At 47.3% G+C, this 18,758-nt stretch overlaps 1 protein-coding gene across 2 annotated transcripts in view; it reads right to left on the bottom strand.

The window, feature by feature from the left end:
• Positions 1-18,758, bottom strand: part of LOC106737136 (ectonucleoside triphosphate diphosphohydrolase 8) — a 49,430-nt gene that overhangs the window by 7,946 nt on the left and 22,726 nt on the right. The window contains exons 1-7 of one of the 2 annotated variants that reach the window (XM_059715487.1): positions 13,837-13,901; positions 8,586-8,722; positions 5,458-5,575; positions 3,757-3,907; positions 3,074-3,233; positions 1,810-2,043; positions 620-889 (exon numbers count right to left, since the gene is read on the bottom strand). In XM_059715487.1, coding sequence (XP_059571470.1) covers positions 620-889; positions 1,810-2,043; positions 3,074-3,233; positions 3,757-3,907; positions 5,458-5,575; positions 8,586-8,708 — 1,056 coding nt within the window. In that variant the 5' untranslated portion in view covers positions 8,709-8,722; positions 13,837-13,901. Of the gene's footprint in view, positions 1-619; positions 890-1,809; positions 2,044-3,073; positions 3,234-3,756; positions 3,908-5,457; positions 5,576-8,585; positions 8,723-13,836; positions 13,902-18,758 lie in introns of those variants that run through there. The other variant, XM_059715488.1, reaches the window with a different exon arrangement.

Here is an 18,758-nt window from a genome sequence, read left to right as displayed (position 1 = left end):
TAGGCATTTGAGGGCTGCACATAACACAGGACTACCAGTGCTATGTGCTTAATGGGCATTGCTTACATTAAGTCTGGGAAGGCACATGTCCCAGGTAAGCATCAGTTTTTGTCAGCTTTGCCGCTATGCACTTAAGTGGAGTGGACTGTGATTCAACTTGTTTGCACCCATGGGGACAAAACAGTTTATTTTCAGCAGCAAATCCAATTGGGGGGATGAGGATGTTTTCAAATAGTTGAACATTTCCATGGTGAAATGTCTCTCCACATTTTCTGACATGCGCTGACACCAGCCTTCTGAGTTCTGCTTTGCTGCAAATGTTCAGTTCTCTGTTTTGACAAAGAGGAAGCTGCTCTCTTTTTGTTCTGAGGCAGCAGTCAGCCTCAAATTTCTACACTTCACTCTGGTATCACAAGCACACTGCTGTTTGGAAATGAAAGGACTAATCTGGGTCAACCGCACCTGCACTCTGGTCTTAGCTCATGCCTCTCCCTTCTGCAAGACAGAGTGTGGGAGGATGGAGGGAGGCATACATGGTCCTTGTAAGAGGCACAGTTGGTCATACTAAGCAGAACACGGTTTAGAGTTTGGCTAGGAGAGGGGAAAGGATTCAACTTACAAAGAACTGCCCATTGACTGGAGGCTGGTAGACGCCATTGAAGCCGCAGGTTTGACCCTGGCCACATGCAGAGAAGTTGAAGATCTGCCTGACAACCCTGAGGCACTCTGTGGCATTGCCTGTGCCAAACAGTGTCACATTCCGCGGGGCTTCAGGTGGAAATGACTCATGGGCAGCTGTACAAGGACTGACAAGGAAGGAAGCTGTTGAAATGGTTGTCTCATAGCCTTTCGGGTAGCAGGGATGACTGGCATTCTTAGCACTTGTATCCTAGGAAAGGTAAAATCATGTGATTCACAGGGTGAAACCTCTTTCCCACCCCACTGTCCTCATTAATTCCAGCAGGACATCACAGCCAATAGAAACTGGACAAACTGGGAACCAGTAAGGTTGGCAGGCTGCTGGTCTAGCTGCTGCCCCCTTACTGGGCAAGTTCAGCCTTTTCTTATTATGGACCTGTCCTGTCATCAGTACTTCACTTTAGCTTAATCAGGCTTAGATGTGTCTGCACATGCACAGCCCTTCTCTCCCCCTAATGAACTATCCTAATGTGAATCACTGCCCTGCATGCACTCTGAGATATGCAGGAGAAGAGTCAGCCGCTACTTAGGGCTAGAGGGACCTGCCAGCCAGCCGGGACCAAGCAAGCCACTGCAGCCAGCAGCTTCTCCCATATACAAACACAGATCAATGGGGAGGAGGTTTTGCACATAAGTCCTCTGGGCATAGGCCTCACTAAGTCCTTAGAAAGCAGACAGCTGAATGGTAGGGATTGCTCAAATCCCTGTAGCCTCAATGCCCTGGGTTGAATCTCACCCACCCTCTCCCCTAGCTCAAGATCTCCAGAGTATATGAAGCCCTGGTTAGGGAGACTGTCTTCTCCTTGTACTGTTTAGCACTAGTTCAATCCTTCCTCTTCTACCTCCTGGTTCCTGTCTTGAGTATGGCTCTGCCAGTATTCTTCTCTTCCCCTGATTCAAGGCCCTGCTCCTTTTCTCTTCCTGATACTCATTACAGGGTCTGGTTTCTACAAGATCCTGTTCCTCATACCCAGCGGAGCCTGCTACACCCATTCAGAAACTTCTGATGTCTTTCTTTAAAACCTCCTTGTTCTCTCACTTCCGTGTAGCAAAAATTCAACCCTATGATTAGAACCAGAGTTGAGTCCACCACAACAATATCCCCCTCACCTTGATTAGTTTCTGCACCACCTGCTTCAGAGCCTCGTTCTGCCCATAGCAGAGGTAGCTGTGTGTGTAGATGGTGTAGCCAAACCCATAGAGGCTGAACTTGTAGGCTTTTGTTGTGTCAGTAATTGAGTCACTGGGGATAAAGCTGATTTGGGCTGATGCTCCTCCAAGGTCCAGAGCACCCAGGATCTTGGCTGAGTGTGGGTGGATCCAGTCACGTTGTTTGGGTGCGTACTGCCAGGACAACATGCGAAACCCATGGTGAGACAACTTCAGTCTTCAGCTACTTTTGTGGGGGAAGGAAGCAGCAGCCCCTTTCTGAGGGACCAGTCCAGAACCATGTAATGAACTGCTACAGGAACTAAAAACCCCAACAAACCCTGGCCTTTCAGAAGTAACGCACACTCCTTTGACTTATTTTTTCTGGCAAAAGCACACCGAACATAGGGTATCCATAATTTATGCAAACAGAACCAAATACCTCACTGGAAGAAAACAAACTTGCTCACACAAGGGCAAGGATGAGAGAAAAAACAAACTATACATAATAGATGTTAGTCATGCTACTTAATGCATGACTGCAAGCTGTTCAGATTCTTCAGTGATGAGGCTGTAAAAGAACCTGGGTAAAGCCAAGTGAATTAAATCAAATGGAGCAGAACAGGAAGGGTTAACTTCCTGGCAAAGGCTAAAATAAAGGCTCTAAAAGGCTCCAAAATAACTCTCTGAGAAGGTTTTGAAACAGAATATGATCTGGGGTATACCCATGAGAGTGCCTTAATTTCCTCTTATTTAATAGCAAAATGTAATGTTTCCCTTCCTGCTCATCTTTAATGATATCTTTGTTTATGCCTATATCACATGATACTGTTTCTTGGCTGATTGGTGTCATCAGGTGGCAATGGATAGACTGGTCATGGGCTTTTTCTAAACCAGTAGCATCTTCTGATGGTGACGTTACATTGCACTACAATAAGGCAAACTGGCTGCGTTGGGGGTTGGGACTCTATTGGGATAAGAAAGAGGCCATTCTTAGGTCACTTGTCAAAATACATACCAAGACTGAAATGAGTCTGCAAACCGTTACTATCTGATCTCTAAGATGAATATTATAGGAAGAGTGGGAAAAGGATAAAGGCTGGCCATTTCTGAAGACCATCCATCCAGAGCCTTTTATCAGAACTAAATTAACTTAGAGATTTAAGAAACCAAACTTTACAGTAGCAAAAAAGAGGCAGGATTTTCCCTCACTCCAAAGGCCCACCTTGATGAAGGAGTCCAGCAGGTAGTTGACGGTGATCCAGCCATAGGCTCCCTCTTCTTCTCCTGTAATGATTCGAGCCCCTCGGAAATTCACAGGGTACTGTTGCATGGTCTTAGCAACTTCATTCAAGACTTGATCTGCAGCTAATTTGTTCTTTTGCCTGAGAAGGGTACAGAAAGAAAGAGTCACACATGCCAGAGAGTCAGTCAGTAGCTCCTAAGAAATGCAAGGTGTTCTGCTTTGTGCAGTTTCATGAGCGTCATGTTTCTGCAGTTTACATTCCACACTTTGGGAACTGAGCACTTTTACATATTTTTCCTCCTGAACTCCAGCAGCCCCTCTGTCCAGATCTGGAAACCCTACAAGTCAAATCACCCAGCAGCAGTTCCTAGAGGAGGTGAATCTAAGTAAACCTATGTACACAGATTTAGATAACTTTTATGAGTTCCCTTGTCAAGCTACAGCTGGGGTCAAATGTTCATGGGCATAATATCTACAATGGCAGATGAGATTTTCAGAACTGTTCAGCCTCCATTAGGCCCCCAGTGTGCTGAGATCTATTGCAACTCTGGTGACTTGCTTAGGTCAGCATGTGAGCAAAGCACTCCGGCCTTAGCCCTACTATAACATACCATTTGTAGCATGAAAGGCATTTCTTTGTCCCTGGGGCCCAGTGTTAATACCTCAGTAGCCTCATGCCTGCTGTAGCTCCAAGGTAAGCTGGTACCTCACTCTGCCTCTCAGCAGGAATGGTCTTCATGGCTTCATCCAGGCATTTCCTTAGGGACTCACCAGCTTTTGGAGGATCGTTAGCGTAGCTTGATATACCAGGTCCTGGAACACAGTTAGTATTGGATACACGAGGGACACTGAGGAAAGGAAATGGTAGAGGAGGATTTAGGGAGATAAGCCTGTCACATCTTAGCAGTGAGATAGGTCACCCGCTCATGAATCTTTTAGCAATCCTCTGACTCACCTCCTTACCTCACCTCCCTGGAGCATGATCACGTTAGATGGAAGCAGTCAAGTGAACCATGTGGCCTGAGGGTCTAATGCAGTGAGCAGTCACTTTACTGATTATTTATTCAAAGCCCAAACATAAGGCCATGCAGCAGGTTGACATGAGGCAGCATTGACATTAGTCTGAGAGCTAGACAACCAGAAGGCTCCCCAGGCCCACCTGAGGCCAGCAGCTTCAATAAAGCAATCACTTCATTTCTATTACAAACCACCCCTGCTCCTTCTCTGCCAGTAGGAAGCTCAGAAGTGTTTATGCTGTGCTGCAAAGACAGTTCCACTGGTAGCTTTCCACTGATGCCAGCACAGTACCTATATCTGCAGTCAAAACTCACAAGTATATGGCTCGTTGCAGAGATGGGCAGATGGGTCACAGTTCAGCACAAGCTTTTGCTTCCCTTGGTGCCCACTGTTGCCGTTTGTTCATAAAGTTTGCGAGAAAAAATAGGCCCAGAAGAAAGCAGAGATAAGAGTGTTTCACCCCCCAAAAGAGCATGTGGGATAAGGTTCACAACAGGTGAGCTGGCAAAGAACCTATGAGCCACACCTACCTGCAACTGGGAACCACAAAGCCAAGGACCCTGGGTCCCTGCCCCAAGCAGCACTGTGTATCTCTTGGCCACTTGATGGACATTTGTCATCAGACATCACTTCCCTCTAGGAAATGCGGTTGTCATTAAACATCCCTGCAACTGCAGCTAGGTTACGCTCTAATAGTTTCATTATGACAATAGGAGGAGAAAGATTGCACCCCCTCACCCTTTCAGTTCCCTCTAGGATTGCTGGCAAGGTTCCTCTGCACATCTTGCTGCAATGCACAGTGTGAGGGAAGGCTTCTGGGGAGCCAGATCTTCATTCCTAGTGAGGAGCAAATCTGGGAGACAGGGATTCTTTCCTCATAGACAGTAGCAGCCCACAGGACTAGGTAACTGTCTTCAGCTGGGTGGATTGGGGATAGCCTTCTGTGCATGTCCAGAAACTCATATCTCTTGAGGCATAGGAAGGTGCCTTACCTGCTCTGCTACATATCCCTCCTATCAGAGGTTTGAAAATCTCTTCGGATATTGTGAGCTACTCTGGGCTTCCACTCCACTCACAGTAATTGAATGTTAGTAGAGGTGGGTCCTATGGTCCCTCTTCTTCTGAATGGAGCCAGGTAAGAGGTGTGGAACAAGTATTATGGCCTGTGTACGCAGGACCCATCTCTCTGCTCAGCTTCATGTGTGGCAGTGTCCCCTGTGATTATGGAACCCTGGTGACAGGATCTGACTTCGCCCAGTATTTCCACCACCCAGTGAGCCCCTCTCCATCAGAAAGCTCAGAGCAGCACATGCCCTTCCCCCCAGAGCCAGGACAGGAATACTGACCCTCAACATCACAGGATAATGTCTGGCTGACCACTCCGGTGTTGTTCTCTTTGTCCGACTCCCACTGGTAGATGAACAGAGAGGTGTGGGAGGAGCCCGCATCAAACACCATCCCATACTGGAAAGGACAACCAAGTTGTAAGAAGTGGGGGAGGCAAAGCAGAGACAGCACCCTTTCACCCTCCTGACTCAGGATGAATAGGTCAGCAAAAGGCAGAAGTAGCTCAGACATCCAGTGTTCCTGCTCCTTATCCTAATCAGATAGCTAAGCTATGCTACAGTGGAAGGTGAAATATTCAACAGGAAAGTCCCTTAAAGGGGTGACCTCAGCTGATGTACATGGACATAGCTCCAATGGACTCAATATATTTTCATTCCCTCCACTGATGACTTCAGTCCCCAGAACACAGGAAGCCATGCTGTCAGGTTGCCCCTCCCTAACCCTTCCTGTGTATTTCAGCCCCATTCTGGAGCAGATACCTTGAGAGGCTCCAGGAAATTCACTCTCGTTGGTCCTTATTGAGGAAATATGCCCATGCATCCTGACAGCAAACTCCAGCCATAAGTGTTTTCTTCTTAGGAACCCATGACTCTCCCTATGACCGCACCAAAAGTTCTATCAAAGACTTCTCCCAGCTTGGGAAGATGGGGACGCAAGGCTGAAGGGGCAAAGTTTGGTAGCGCATAGATGGGCCCCACAGTTTTTGTTTGGACCTGGGCACATGAGCAAGATGAATACAAGTTTAGCTATTGAATGTGTAATATGACCTGTGAAATGTCAAGGGGTAACTGACACTGGCTCAAACATAACAATATTCCATAAAAAATCTATGAAACAAGGGGTCCAAATCTGAACCATGTAACCGGTTTCAAGTAGAGACTGTTATTGGAGTGCAAGCATCCAAAAACTGGGAAAACTGGTTTTGAAAACTGGACTTCTGGCATCTCACGTGATAGATAAGCTAATGAGCAGTTTGGATTTCAGTGTGGCTGTTTACTGTGGGGTCAAGGCCAGCAGAGGTATTAGTCCTTAGAAATTCTCTTTAAAAATATGGTCCAGGTGAGACAAATGGCTTGTAGGCAATTGGTTTGCAGGGATCAAGTCACAGCTACATGCTACTGGAGATTTCCAATTATAGACTATGGAAAGTAATTGAAATCTGTTTCAAGACCCAGGTTTTGGAGGAATTTTTCCAGTAAAGCCCTTTGTTGATCTGAAACAGAAACAGATCCCTGAATGTTTCTGATGAAAAACAAGCTGAATAAAAGGGAACTGTTTCTAACCATGGGTCTCATATTGGTAGAGAGGAAAGCTCAATAGTAAGCATGAGCTCCCAGAGGTCCTGCCAGGTTTGTTCCAGCTCAGTGCTGCACACTTAAAGAAGGGCTACCAGACCAGCCTAAGAGACTCTCTGGTTAGGAATCAGGGGATATTCTCTCTGTTGCCAAATGGATTATTTTCTCTCTTTTTTAAACTGTTTACATGACTTATTTTACTGAGTTCAACATCCAAATTGGTCTCAAAAAACAACTTTTTATGTGGAGGATCCTGAAACATCTAACTGCTATAAAGAATATAGTTGTGGTAAAATAACCGAATAAAAAAAATTGTAAAAGCCATGTATCGCTTAAACAAAGCATAATCAGGAAGTGCTGAGAATGGACTGACCAAATGTCAGGATGCATTATAAATTAAGAACCCCAATCTCAAAAAGCCATCCCTATCATACTACTCTGTTCTCATTACATAAGCCACTTGATTTACCTATTAAATCCCCTAATATATGATATCACCTTAACAACAGTCTGAATCAAGTTTACCAAAAAATAGCTCTGCAAAACAAATTTTAAAACATCTGCAGTTAGTACATTTTGCAATTTCTTTTTACGTAAAACATGTTGCTTTCCAAACTCCATATCAGTTTTCTGTTGCAAAGTTTTCAGGAATTTCAATCATGCTTGTTTGTCAGAGATCTCTTGTATCAGTTCCCTATTTTCAGTCTTGGGACTTTCTGTCTTGTTTTTGCACTTATTTTTGCTTCACATAGCCCTGCCTAATATTATTTTGTTTTTGTTTTTATCTCCTACTTACAGTTCCAGGCCTAGCCTACCATCTTATTTTCTTCTTATATCACTGAAAGTCAAAGGGGTTGGGGATAGCTAACTCCCTTAGAAAATCCCAGCCTAGATGCATGTTTATATGATGCAGCTGCTGAGAACAGAAGAGTTAAGAAAACCTAAGCAGCCAGCTATCTATTAAGTGCTCTCAGAAAAGATCAGAGCTGTTGCTCTGTTGTAGGATCAAGCAGAAGATGAGACAAGCTCTGCAATGAAGGACAGTGGTCTTCCACAGAATGCCTGTTTTTGACATCTAGCCAAATTAACAACACATAAACTTACACCCAGCCAGATCCACTGACCTCATTTGGATGGTTGTAGAGAGGACCGAGTCCACAGTGCTAACTTCCTCAAATCCACCAACTGTGCCCCAGTATAAGAGTTCTTGCAGAAACATACTGGGGATTGAGCATTGTGGAGGTACCCACACTGGTCATTAGTTTGTATAAGAGACAAAGTTATGTTATTTTATTCCCATCTGGCACTAATAGTGATCTTTTTTAGAAGCCTGAACAGTGCTTTGCACAATGGGCCTGCAATGCTGACTTGGAGCTTTGGTTATAACAGCAGCAACAATAGCAATAGTCTCAGTCTCTAGTATGATTATTATCATCATGACTGCTGTTGTTACTGCTATTTGCATTATGTAGCACTTACAAGCCCTAATTAATCATATATAGAGTCCTTCCTCCTTAGGCTGGGCCATGTACAACTGCAGAACCCTGGCCTATGAGCCAACAAGACAGTACTGACCAGGAGGATAAGCAGCAGTCTCTATACTCCAGCTCTCTTGCTTGTATGCATTCAAATGTGTGTGGATTCTGTTTGTGTTTTGCTTTCTATTTGGCATTCAGGGAGATAGAGAAGTCAGTCAGTCCTAAAATGATGCAGCCTTGTTTGCTATTAAACTGTATGACTTCTTAAAAGTTTTTAGTAAATAGTAACATTTCCAAGCATCCATCTAAGGTGACTAACCTCTGAGTTGTGTATTTGGGGGTCCCAGCACTCACCTTATTCTTGGGTGGCAAGAAAACATTGCTGATTCTCACCAAGCTGAGAATGAGGGCAATGGAGGAGAATACAACCACGGCTACCAGAATGGCATAGGTGAGGTGCTTCAAAGCAACAGCCATTTCCAAAATGTAACCTGGAAACACATACAACACAAACAAGGAGAACAGGAGGAGGCAAGTTCAAAAGGTGGTTGAATATGGCCAGCTAGGAGCATTGCTGTTACCTAAGCAGCAGAATTAGCAAGAAGATCTTCCCAGAGATTCTCTTCACGAGAAATGCTGTTTGTATACATTATACACTTCACAGGTTTCAGTGCATGCCGAGGTAACCATTGGAAGCTACCACGAGACTGGCAATGCTGGGATGAATAGGATGTCCAAAAGGAGCAGTGACTCGCCACCTGAAAAGTCCATGGCACAACTAAAAACATGAGCTAGTGATGCCTCCCATCTAACCTCCTCTACTCCACTTTTATTTACCTCCTTGCTAATGCTGAGGATATCCATTAGGGTCTGTCAGACAAGAAAGGACAAGACCTAGAGGGGTAGAAATGTTATTTCCAGCATTCTCAGGGAAGCCAGAGTCACTGGAAAGCGATTTTGGTTAATGAAAGCAACGCAGCCTTTTTACCCAAGGAACCTTGTCTGCCTATGTCCTTAGACCAACATGGCTACAACCCAAACCCCTACAGCTTTTCTCTTGGCATTGTTTCTGATAGCCACTAGACTCAGGCAGTTCTAGAGCTGCACTGTGCTGCTGGTCTTGTATCCGCAAGGTTATTGTTAGTAGGGCTGTGCAAGGCTTGGACAGAGCTTCAGATCTGGAGAAGCTTCAGACACTTCAGGGTCAAAGCAGCACATCTGGGTCGAAGTGCTGCCTCATTCGACTTCCCAAAGAGCTTCGGAGCCGCCTCGGAGATCTGGCCATAGGGTATAATGGGGAAACAATAAAATATCTATAACTTTGTTGTTTGTTGTCCGATTTGGATGAATTTTTCAGGTAGACTCTGCAGAGAGAATGAAGCCTGCCAAGTTTCAAGAAGATTGGTGTGGGGGTTTCAGGGCAACTGTACCCTAAATTATTGAAAGCAAAACTCCTGTCTCGTCTATGTGTTACAACACAGGGGGGTCAAAACTGCAGGGCTGGTAGCTCTTACTGAGGCCACAAAGCCTGCCAAGCTTCAAGAAGATCGGTGCAGGGGTTTGGGGGGAACTGCCTCGCAAGCTGTGGACAAGCAAAACTGGTGCCATGGGTGTTGGGGGACTGACTGTGTCTGTGTTGGGGCGGGGAGGGGAGACACTGCAGCAGGCCTGGCTGCTGAGCTGCTGTGTTCCCAGTTACCAATCAATCACTCATGATTGGCTCAGGGACCAGGGACTTAGGGACCAGCTCAATACACAGGACCTAGCTACTACCTAACGACTTAACGAGCATCAATTAGCACCTACAAAACCTGGCTAAGGAGAGGAAAGAATCAATACAGACAATCAACTGCCCCAGGACAGGCACAGTCTTGGCACGAGTTTTGCCAGTCAGCAGCTGGGGGTGCAGGGCCCCAGAGCCCCCCTGCACCCATGTCCTCCACAGCTGGCAGGCGTCGCAGCCACAGCAGGGGCCACCAACCCTGCAGCTGTTACCGCGCTGAGCCTTAACACACGCAGTGTCACCCATGGCATCAGTTTTGCTTGTCTGCAGCTTGAGGGGCAGTTCCCCCCAAACCCCTGCACCGATCTTGAAACTTGGCAGGCTTTGTGGCCTCTGTAAGAGCTACCAGCCCTGCAGTTTTGACCCCCCTGTGGTGTAACACACAGCCATGACAGGAGTTTGGCTTTCAAGATTTTGGGGTACTGTTCTCCCCAAACCCCTGCACCGATCTTCTTGAAACTTGGCAGGTTTCATGCTCTCAGCAGAGGTTACCATCCCTGAAATTTCATCCAAATCAGACAAAAACAACAAAGTTATAGATGTTTCATTGATTCCCCATCATACCCTATGGCTGGATCTCCGAGGCAGCTCCAAAGCCGCTTCAGCCGGATTGAGATGGAAACCCGGTCCGGAGGTCTGGATCAGATCGCAGCCATCTGAAGCGGCTGGATCCGAAGTCGGATCAGATTGCTGCTGATTCACACAGGCCTAATTGTCACAGCCAAAGCTTTGGGAGATGGACAGCTGACAAGCCCAAGCTGCTGGCTGGCACTGAATCCCCCCACCCTGTTTATTTGCTAAGTGGGCCTTTATCCTTACACTTACCTGCACTATCCATAACCAGTTCCTGCAGACTTTGAAATTCCCAAAATTCCCATTGAGATCTAAGTGTGAACTCCTTACCCAGCAAGACTGGCCTCTCTGAGTGGCATGTTATGCGTCAAGTCTGTACTGCTTGCATCCATGTGGTACCTGCAGCAGTGTCCAAGGCTGCCCCCCCCACAGCACTAAAGGTGGCAAATCATCTCACTGAAAGGTTTAATGGCTTATAGCCTAGATGTATTTTATTAGCTCAGTGCACCAATCTGATCTCAGGTGAGATGGCAGAGCTTCATGTCCTATGAATGATGTTGACTCTGCTTTCTGATAAGGGTCTGCCAAAGCCACCACAAGACTTAGCACCATAGAAACAGCCAAGAAGGATTTGCCAGCTTCCCTTCCTTTTTCATGTCCTTATGGCAAGGTATTTAGCAGAATTCACAGATTCATTGAAATCTGACAGGACCGCACCATAAGCACTTCTGTTATGGCCTCAAACTTGTGACCTCTGGGCTGTCTACTGTGCGCCTTAGCACCCACACCACCCCAGCCTCCATTTGCCAGCTTTTATAGATTCACAGATTGGAAGGGATCTTGTAGATCATCAGGTCCAGCCCCCCTGCAGTAGGCAGGAAAAGACAACTGGGGTCAAGTGACCCCAGCGAGGTGACTGCCCAGTCTCCTTTTGAAGATTTCCAGGGTAGGTGACTGCACCACCTCTGGAGCAAGTTTATTTCACAGTCTGGACACCCCAACCGTGAAGGAGTTTTTCCTGGAATTGAGCCTGAAGTGGCCTTCCAGGAGTTTGTGTCCATTGCTCCTGGTCTTGCCCAGGGGTGCCCTGGTGCACAGCTGTTCACCAAGTTCTTGATGTACTCCCCTGATGTAGTGGTAAGCCACTACCAAGTCCCCTCTCAGCCTTCTCTTCCGTAGGCTGAAGAGGCCCAAGTCCCTCAGCCTCTCCTCGTAAGGCTTGTCTTGCCCCCTGATCATATGGGTGGCTCTCGGCTGCCTTATCTCCACAGAGCCAAACAGCATGGCTAGAAGAAAAAATCATCTCGGGAAACCTCATGAAAGCCACCAAAGAGTTGCTCTGAGCACTCCCTGGCCTCAACTAGCTAAAGCCTGGGCAGGGATCAATGAGGTTCTTGTGGCATTTCCAGAGTATCAGAAATGGAAGTTTTGTAATACTATGCCATGGAATCAAGATACGAAATTGTTGTGCTGACTGGGTTTTATTCTGCTCAAAGGAATGAATCGTAGAATCAAAGAATCATAGAAAATGATGGTTGGAAGGGCCCTCAGGAGGTCATCTACTCCAACCCCCTGCAGGACCATCCCCAACTAGATTATTCCAGCCGAAGTCCTGACAAAACAGGCCATTTAACATGCCTTGGCAGTAGGAGAGCAGTGCCTGGCTGCTCTTACTGCATGTGACCAAGTCCATGCTGACAATGGCAGGAGGCAAGTATCCATGTCTCTCAGTTCCGCTCTTGAGCTGGAGAACTCCTCTCCGGCAGCCACAGAGTAGCTTCACTGTTTCCCTGGCAGGTGCGGTTGTTGCCAGAGGGCAGTGAGTGAGTGCCAGCATTCTGGATTTGGAAGTCCCATGACTGGCAACAGTGAGACTTCAGATGTAGCTTCACCCTTAACTATTTCACTTCAGGAAAGTTTATGAGAGGCTTTCACTGAGGTCCAGAGCTGTTTCTGATTTAAGGTAACCCATTGTCTTATGAGAGCTATTTCTCCAAATTCTTCCCCTGAAAATGGTTGTGACTACACTGTAGCGTCTGGCCTTGGCCAAGGCGAGAAGCCCACTGTCCTGCATGGAGCTGTTTGTCTCTAAAAGGTAGGAAATCAACTGACTCCCATGTAATAGTTTCATGGGGTAAGAAGCATTTCTGTCCAACTCTTTCCCTAACTCCACTCTGAGTCCCTGTAGCTTTCCCTCTGGGTCTCTACAGAGTGAGCTGTATGATCCTGAAGTTTGACAAGAATATCTTAATTGCATCACTAGTGACAAGGGCAGGTAGTGACTACCTGATTATCAACAAGTACCTGATAGAAAAGAAGCCAGGCTTTCTTCTTCCAAACCTGAGGCCATGTGATGCAAAGGCTGGTGGTTGAGGTCTGAGATATTGTTCCTTCATCACAGCTCCCAGACTTCCCAGGCAGTTGTGTCAGCTTGCCAGGCTCAGTCTTTCTTCTGCCATCTGCCTCGCCTCCAACAGTGCAGGCTGTACTGTACCAAGGACCTTGGGACAACTCACACCCTTAAGCTTAGTTGTGACAGTGGCCTTGCCTCTATGTTAGACAGCTGAAAAGGAGACTCTGGATGTGTCACAGGATGCCACATGACTGTTGTGAGGGGGGCTGCTAGAACCTGATGGCTTGCATGAACAACCAGACTCAGCAGCCATTTTACAGGAACATGTTGGTGCATGGCTCCCTTGCACAAGGCAACGGCAGGAGTCTCCTGAGGGCTTTGTATTCTGATAAGCTCGAGACATGAGTGCATATGAGAACATTCAAAAGCACAACAGATTTCCCTAGTGCAACATATGCCTGTTTCTGAAAAGCATGTTGAAAAGTGCCCTATGGGGCTCAGCTGTGCCTGCAGGGCTGTTCAGTCATGCCGATTAGGGCTGCACCCTTGGTACTACAGAGTCCAGGACTCTAGTTCCTGGCTCCTACATGGCTCTTCATCTAGACAGACTGGCCAGTGCACATACAGTATGGGACATGCTGGACAGAAATGGTCAGGACAAGCAAAAACCTGGTCAGGCACAATTGCCAACAAGCTGGGATGCTTTCAACACTCTTATAGCACCTCCTTGTAGAGGAACCAGGTTATATCACTCACCTAAAAGAAGGTACCCAAGCAATACAAGGCCCCCTCAAAGTAAACAAGCTAAGCACAGAGGCATACAGAACCACCCACCCATACCTCTTCTTGAAGGTTTCCCATAGACCTCTCCTTCCCAGGTAATGGCAAAGTCTCACCTTACTTCGGCTGGAGGATCCAATTAGATCCCATCCCAAGGTGGTTAGGGATCACATCGGCTCTTGGGTGACAGAAAGAAAAAGAGAAAGAGAGGGCTTCTCTAAATGGGAATGTTTGTACACAGTAAGCAGGCGAATTGACAGAGCCCTAGCTAATCTACACTAAATCTGTGCATGCAGCTTTTCGTGCACCAACTGCTGAAACTTCCTTAGCCTGATGAAGGGTTTTTGAACCTGAAAGCTTGCTTATTAACTATTCTCCAACTATTTGGGTTAGTCTAATAAAAGATATCAGATTCACCCAAGGAACCTTGTCTGCAGCTTTAGTACACACTAGTAGTGCCTTCCTATGAGGAGTTTAATCTACAGTGACACTGCAGTAAACTATCTTGCATTCAGTGCACCTAAGAGCATTCACGCCAGAAGGTAGTGCAGAGCATTGTAACTTCACACCCTCTTGCTTCTGACTTGCTATTGTTACAAGCAAAACATAGTACAAGGACAGACATGTGAGGTCTCTGTGTTTCTATGCAAGACAAGCCAGCTGTGAGCAGCAGTGTCTGGCCAAGTGGCCATATGCTCAGAGTCGTCTCACTTCACCCCATCTCTGCTTGCTGGCACTGGTGTCCAATTTTATTTTTGATTAGAGATATTTAATCTTTTCACTCCATCCCACCTGGAACCAGCATTTTAAAAACACAGCAGGAGATTTTTCAAAGCTAATGCAGGGATCTACCTGCCCAATTTCCAGTAAGATTAGTGAGAAATCTCAACCATGTTCTCGTTTGGACCCACCAGCTCCCAGCAGAGCTCTGATCAAAGGACAACCCAGCCAAACTGCATTACTGGGACCTGTCCATCCTAAGGGGGATTCAGGAGAGAAAACAAAGCACTTTCCTTTAGTACATGCGCTGTGCAGCTAAGGAGCCCATTCAGTGTTCCTCAGACCCTGGCCACAAGGGTGAGGCCAAGTTACCCTGCTGAGTGGGACCCAAAACATCTCCGGTTTTTGAAGCCTCCAATCCCCATTTCCATTAGATCAGCCCTGTCCAATCAGTGGCGCACACGGCATTAATGTGTGGCCCCCAAGCTCCTACCTGGGCACCTCTCCCCTTATTGCTCTGGTGGATGCTGGAGCTCTAGGCTTCTCATTTCTCCCTCAGTTTTCACTTCCTGCTCCCCCTCCAGTGGGCAGGGCCCCAGTCCCAGTGTCATGGTGCCAGGGATGCCCACAGTAGGGTGCAGGCAGGGAGCCGAGGTGTGGACAACCCACATGGTTCAGCAATGGAGGATAGGGGGGCTGCCCATGTGGGTAGTGGGAGTGAGGGTGCAGCCCAGAGGCCCATGATCCACATTAGTGCAGCCCCCCAGGGCATGCACCTGTGTAGTGTGCAGCCCCTGGCTGGACATCCCTGGACATCCCTGCTTTCAATGAAGGTGCATTTCTGTGCATGAAGGAGAGAATGGTACATGCAGAAGCAGCTGAGCCAGTTTTACCAGGTTCCTCTCACTGTCCTGTCTTTCATTCCTTATCTGTCAGGGGGACAGGTATAACCACGGGGCAGGGACATGTATATGTATGAGGGGAACATGCACATCACTGCAAACATCAGACTCCTGGACCATTTACCTGTAGCAGTGCAGTAGTTTGTCCCTGGTAGTGGCTGCTGACCCATGGATCAGAGGAAGGATCCTTAGCAGCATGTAGTTAGGATTCAGATGCTAGGACTCAGCTAGCAGTCAGTATTTGCACAGCACCCTCTCACACTGATGTGCCCTGGCTCAGCACTGAATCCTAAGTGGGAGAACCACCTATAGATAGATACACCCACCCTGCATTGTGCTGCTCCCTTGAGGCTTTCTTTGCTACCCACCAGACCATGGCTCAGATCTAGCTCCTGGTACTGTGTCATTTGGCCCGCAGGGTTCTCCACAGGTCCAAAAATTTCAGGACCTGTGGAGAGCCCTGGGCTCTACATGCTAGATTGGGCACAAAGGGTAGCGCAGGGCCTGATCCTGGCATGCACAGCTAGAAGCGGGTAGTGCCAAGCCCCAGGGCCCTAATCTGGTATGTAGGGCCAGCGTGGGGCCCGATCCCAGCACATAAGGGCCAGCTGCGGCCCCATGGGGCCCCATCTGCGTGTGCAGGGTTCTCTCCTGGCATGTGGGGTCCCATCCACACTGGCCACACACCATTTTTCTGGCCTGAGAGAGACAAAAGCTTGAGCATCACTGTACTATGACATTTATTTAGATGATAGCTTGAGGTGGTATCTGTTCCTAGATGAGGTAGAGTTTCTCATATTATTAACATCTTCAACATGAAAAGCAATCATAGAATATGTATAGCTACAGTTTTATGTATATAAAGTGTGTATGTGTGTATATCTTATAGGCATTTAAAATCCCTACAAATTTATATATAATTCACCTGAACCAATTATTATGTCAACAAGAATGCAACCTGAATTTCTATAATAATGAGTAAGAATTTGTCAAGCATAAAACAATCAGGTGGTTTTCATTTTCCTTAACTGGATTTCAAAGCACTGACATTCGTTTGGGTAATTAAACGCAGTAATGTGCATCATAGCCGTGTGCAGGATGTAATAACTTTGATTACTGAAGTCTCACATGAGCTCTCTGAGGGGAAAACACACCATGCCCAAGCTACAAAGAGAACAACTTACTGTTGATTTGAGCTTAACCCTGTGAATGCAGCAAAGATTCTGGCAAGAGCCTGCAGAGGTCACTCCTATCTCCTGTTTTTTTATTCATTCCAAACTCAGATCTACAAAGTCTATAGTGCACCTCAGGAGTTCCTGTATGACACGCGTTACTGGGATCACTAAAGAAGTGAATCCGCTGATTCCACTAAAGAAGTTATAGAATTCACAAAGTGCTACTTGAACACCTGGACCAACTGTCTGGATAGGATCTCCTTATGTTAGTAAGCTTGAGAGGAAGTGGGGACACATGATTTTACTTTTGAGTTCACAATTCTATTTTTACCTTTAACTGAATAACTGAAAGTTATTTTGTTGGGTCTGCCAATCCTACTTGGACTAAGTAACACTATGGCTAGGGACAGACATTACACATAAACTGGTTTAAGTGATCAGAAGCTAGTTTAAACCTGTAACAGAAGAGAAGTTCAGTGCACATAAACCAGTTTGGAAATGGCTGAAACTGGTTTGAGATAAACCTAGCTGAATGTAGTATCAGACTTAACTGATTTGGCTCAAACTGGCTTATGCAATGTATGTCCCAAACCTACAAACTTCACTTCATAAATCTACTGGATATAAAAAATCATGGACTTACTATAGACATTGGATTTATGACACACTATAACCTGCCTGATATCTGACTCCCCAGGTACCTCTCCACTTTTACCTGGCTGCTACACCCCCTTTCCCTGATGTCTAGGGGTGACATCCGTTCTGCAGCTCTGTACCTTCCCTACACTGTGGCCCATGCCTCGCAGATGGCATCTCAAGCAGCTAAGCTCACCTGGAGCCTCACAACTCCACTGCAACCAGTAAGCCTCAGGCCTCTCAAAGATCTTACAGGTCTGGGCTTTCCCCAGCCAGGACTGTGCGTGTCTGTGGTGGCTGGACGTTTTCAGGTGCCCCCTACCTGCCTTTCAACAGGGAGGCTTATGGTCCTGGTATTTCTTTGGGCCGCTGTGCCACTGGCAGTCCCACCAGGCCTCCCTACCCTGTCAGGGTACAGTTTTAGGTCATGCCCAGGACCTGGGGCCTCCTCCTTTCCCACAGCCCCAGGCCATACCTCCATGTTCATCCTTTCATGGGAACTCAGCAGGGACATGTTCTTCTCCTGCTGGCTGGTGAAAAGATGCCACCTCCAGCTCTGAGAGCAGGGCATTAAATGGTTGTCAAAGAAAACTGAAAAAGCAAATAGGTGCAGAATGAGGAGGGTGGCACTCACTTCATCTGCAGGTGGAGCTTGGGGAACCCCAGCAGTGGGAGGTTCACCTTGAGGAACACCAGCTGCTCCATCAAACCAGAATCCAAGGAGGTGTGGTGGGGTGTCACAACATCCCCAGCAATGCTGAACACCCTCTTGCTTGGAACATTGGTCAGTGGACAGGACAGGTATTCCAGGGCAACCATGGCCAGATCCTGCCACATCTGGCTGCGGGTTGCCCAATAGGCCAAGGGGTCGCAGTGCAGCAGCTCCACATCCTCAACGAGATAGGTAGCAACTGAGACCTCTACACTACCTGCTGGATGATGGGGTCTGGTGCCTCTGGATCACCATTGAAGCCATGCCCTTGGCCCACATTGGCAGCAGCTGTGGTGGAGGAGGTTGGCTGGTGCTTGGAGTGCTGTCATGGAACAGTGAATCCCCCTCTTCCATGTCCCCCCGTCCCACCCTTCTGCCTCCCTGACACTGTTCACCAGCACCTCTGTGCAGTGATCAAGGGTTTTGCTGATGCAGATGTGCCCCTTCACCCTTGGGTCACACATGCCCACCAGCAGGTGGACCGTACTGGACTGCAACGGATTCAGCCATTTTTTGATGCCCTCCTTCAGCCACTTAGCCAGTGCCTGCACCTCTGGTGATGGAGGCTTGCCCCAACCAGGAACATCAATCCCCTGGAACTTCTCCATTTGATTCTCAAGCTCTTTCACTGTGGGGATCACCTGGCTAAGGAGGGCATTGCCAGCACTGAGGCTCTCGGTGGCCTTGAGGAATGGCTTGAGGACCACCAAGATCTGGGAGATGGTATCCCACTCAGTTCTGTTAAGGGGGTCGCTGATCCCAATCTCCCTGACCAAGGCCATCTCATGGATGGCCTTCTGTTGCTCAACCAGCCTTTTGACCATCAGGTATGTGGAGTTCCACTGAGTCTCCACATCCTGCATGATTTTGTGTTGTGGGATGGTCAGCTCTGC

The sequence above is a fragment of the Alligator mississippiensis genome, chromosome 12 (genome assembly GCF_030867095.1).
Source record: "Alligator mississippiensis isolate rAllMis1 chromosome 12, rAllMis1, whole genome shotgun sequence".
NCBI lineage: Eukaryota > Metazoa > Chordata > Crocodylia > Alligatoridae > Alligator > Alligator mississippiensis.
This window is presented reverse-complemented; position numbering and strand designations above follow the sequence as displayed.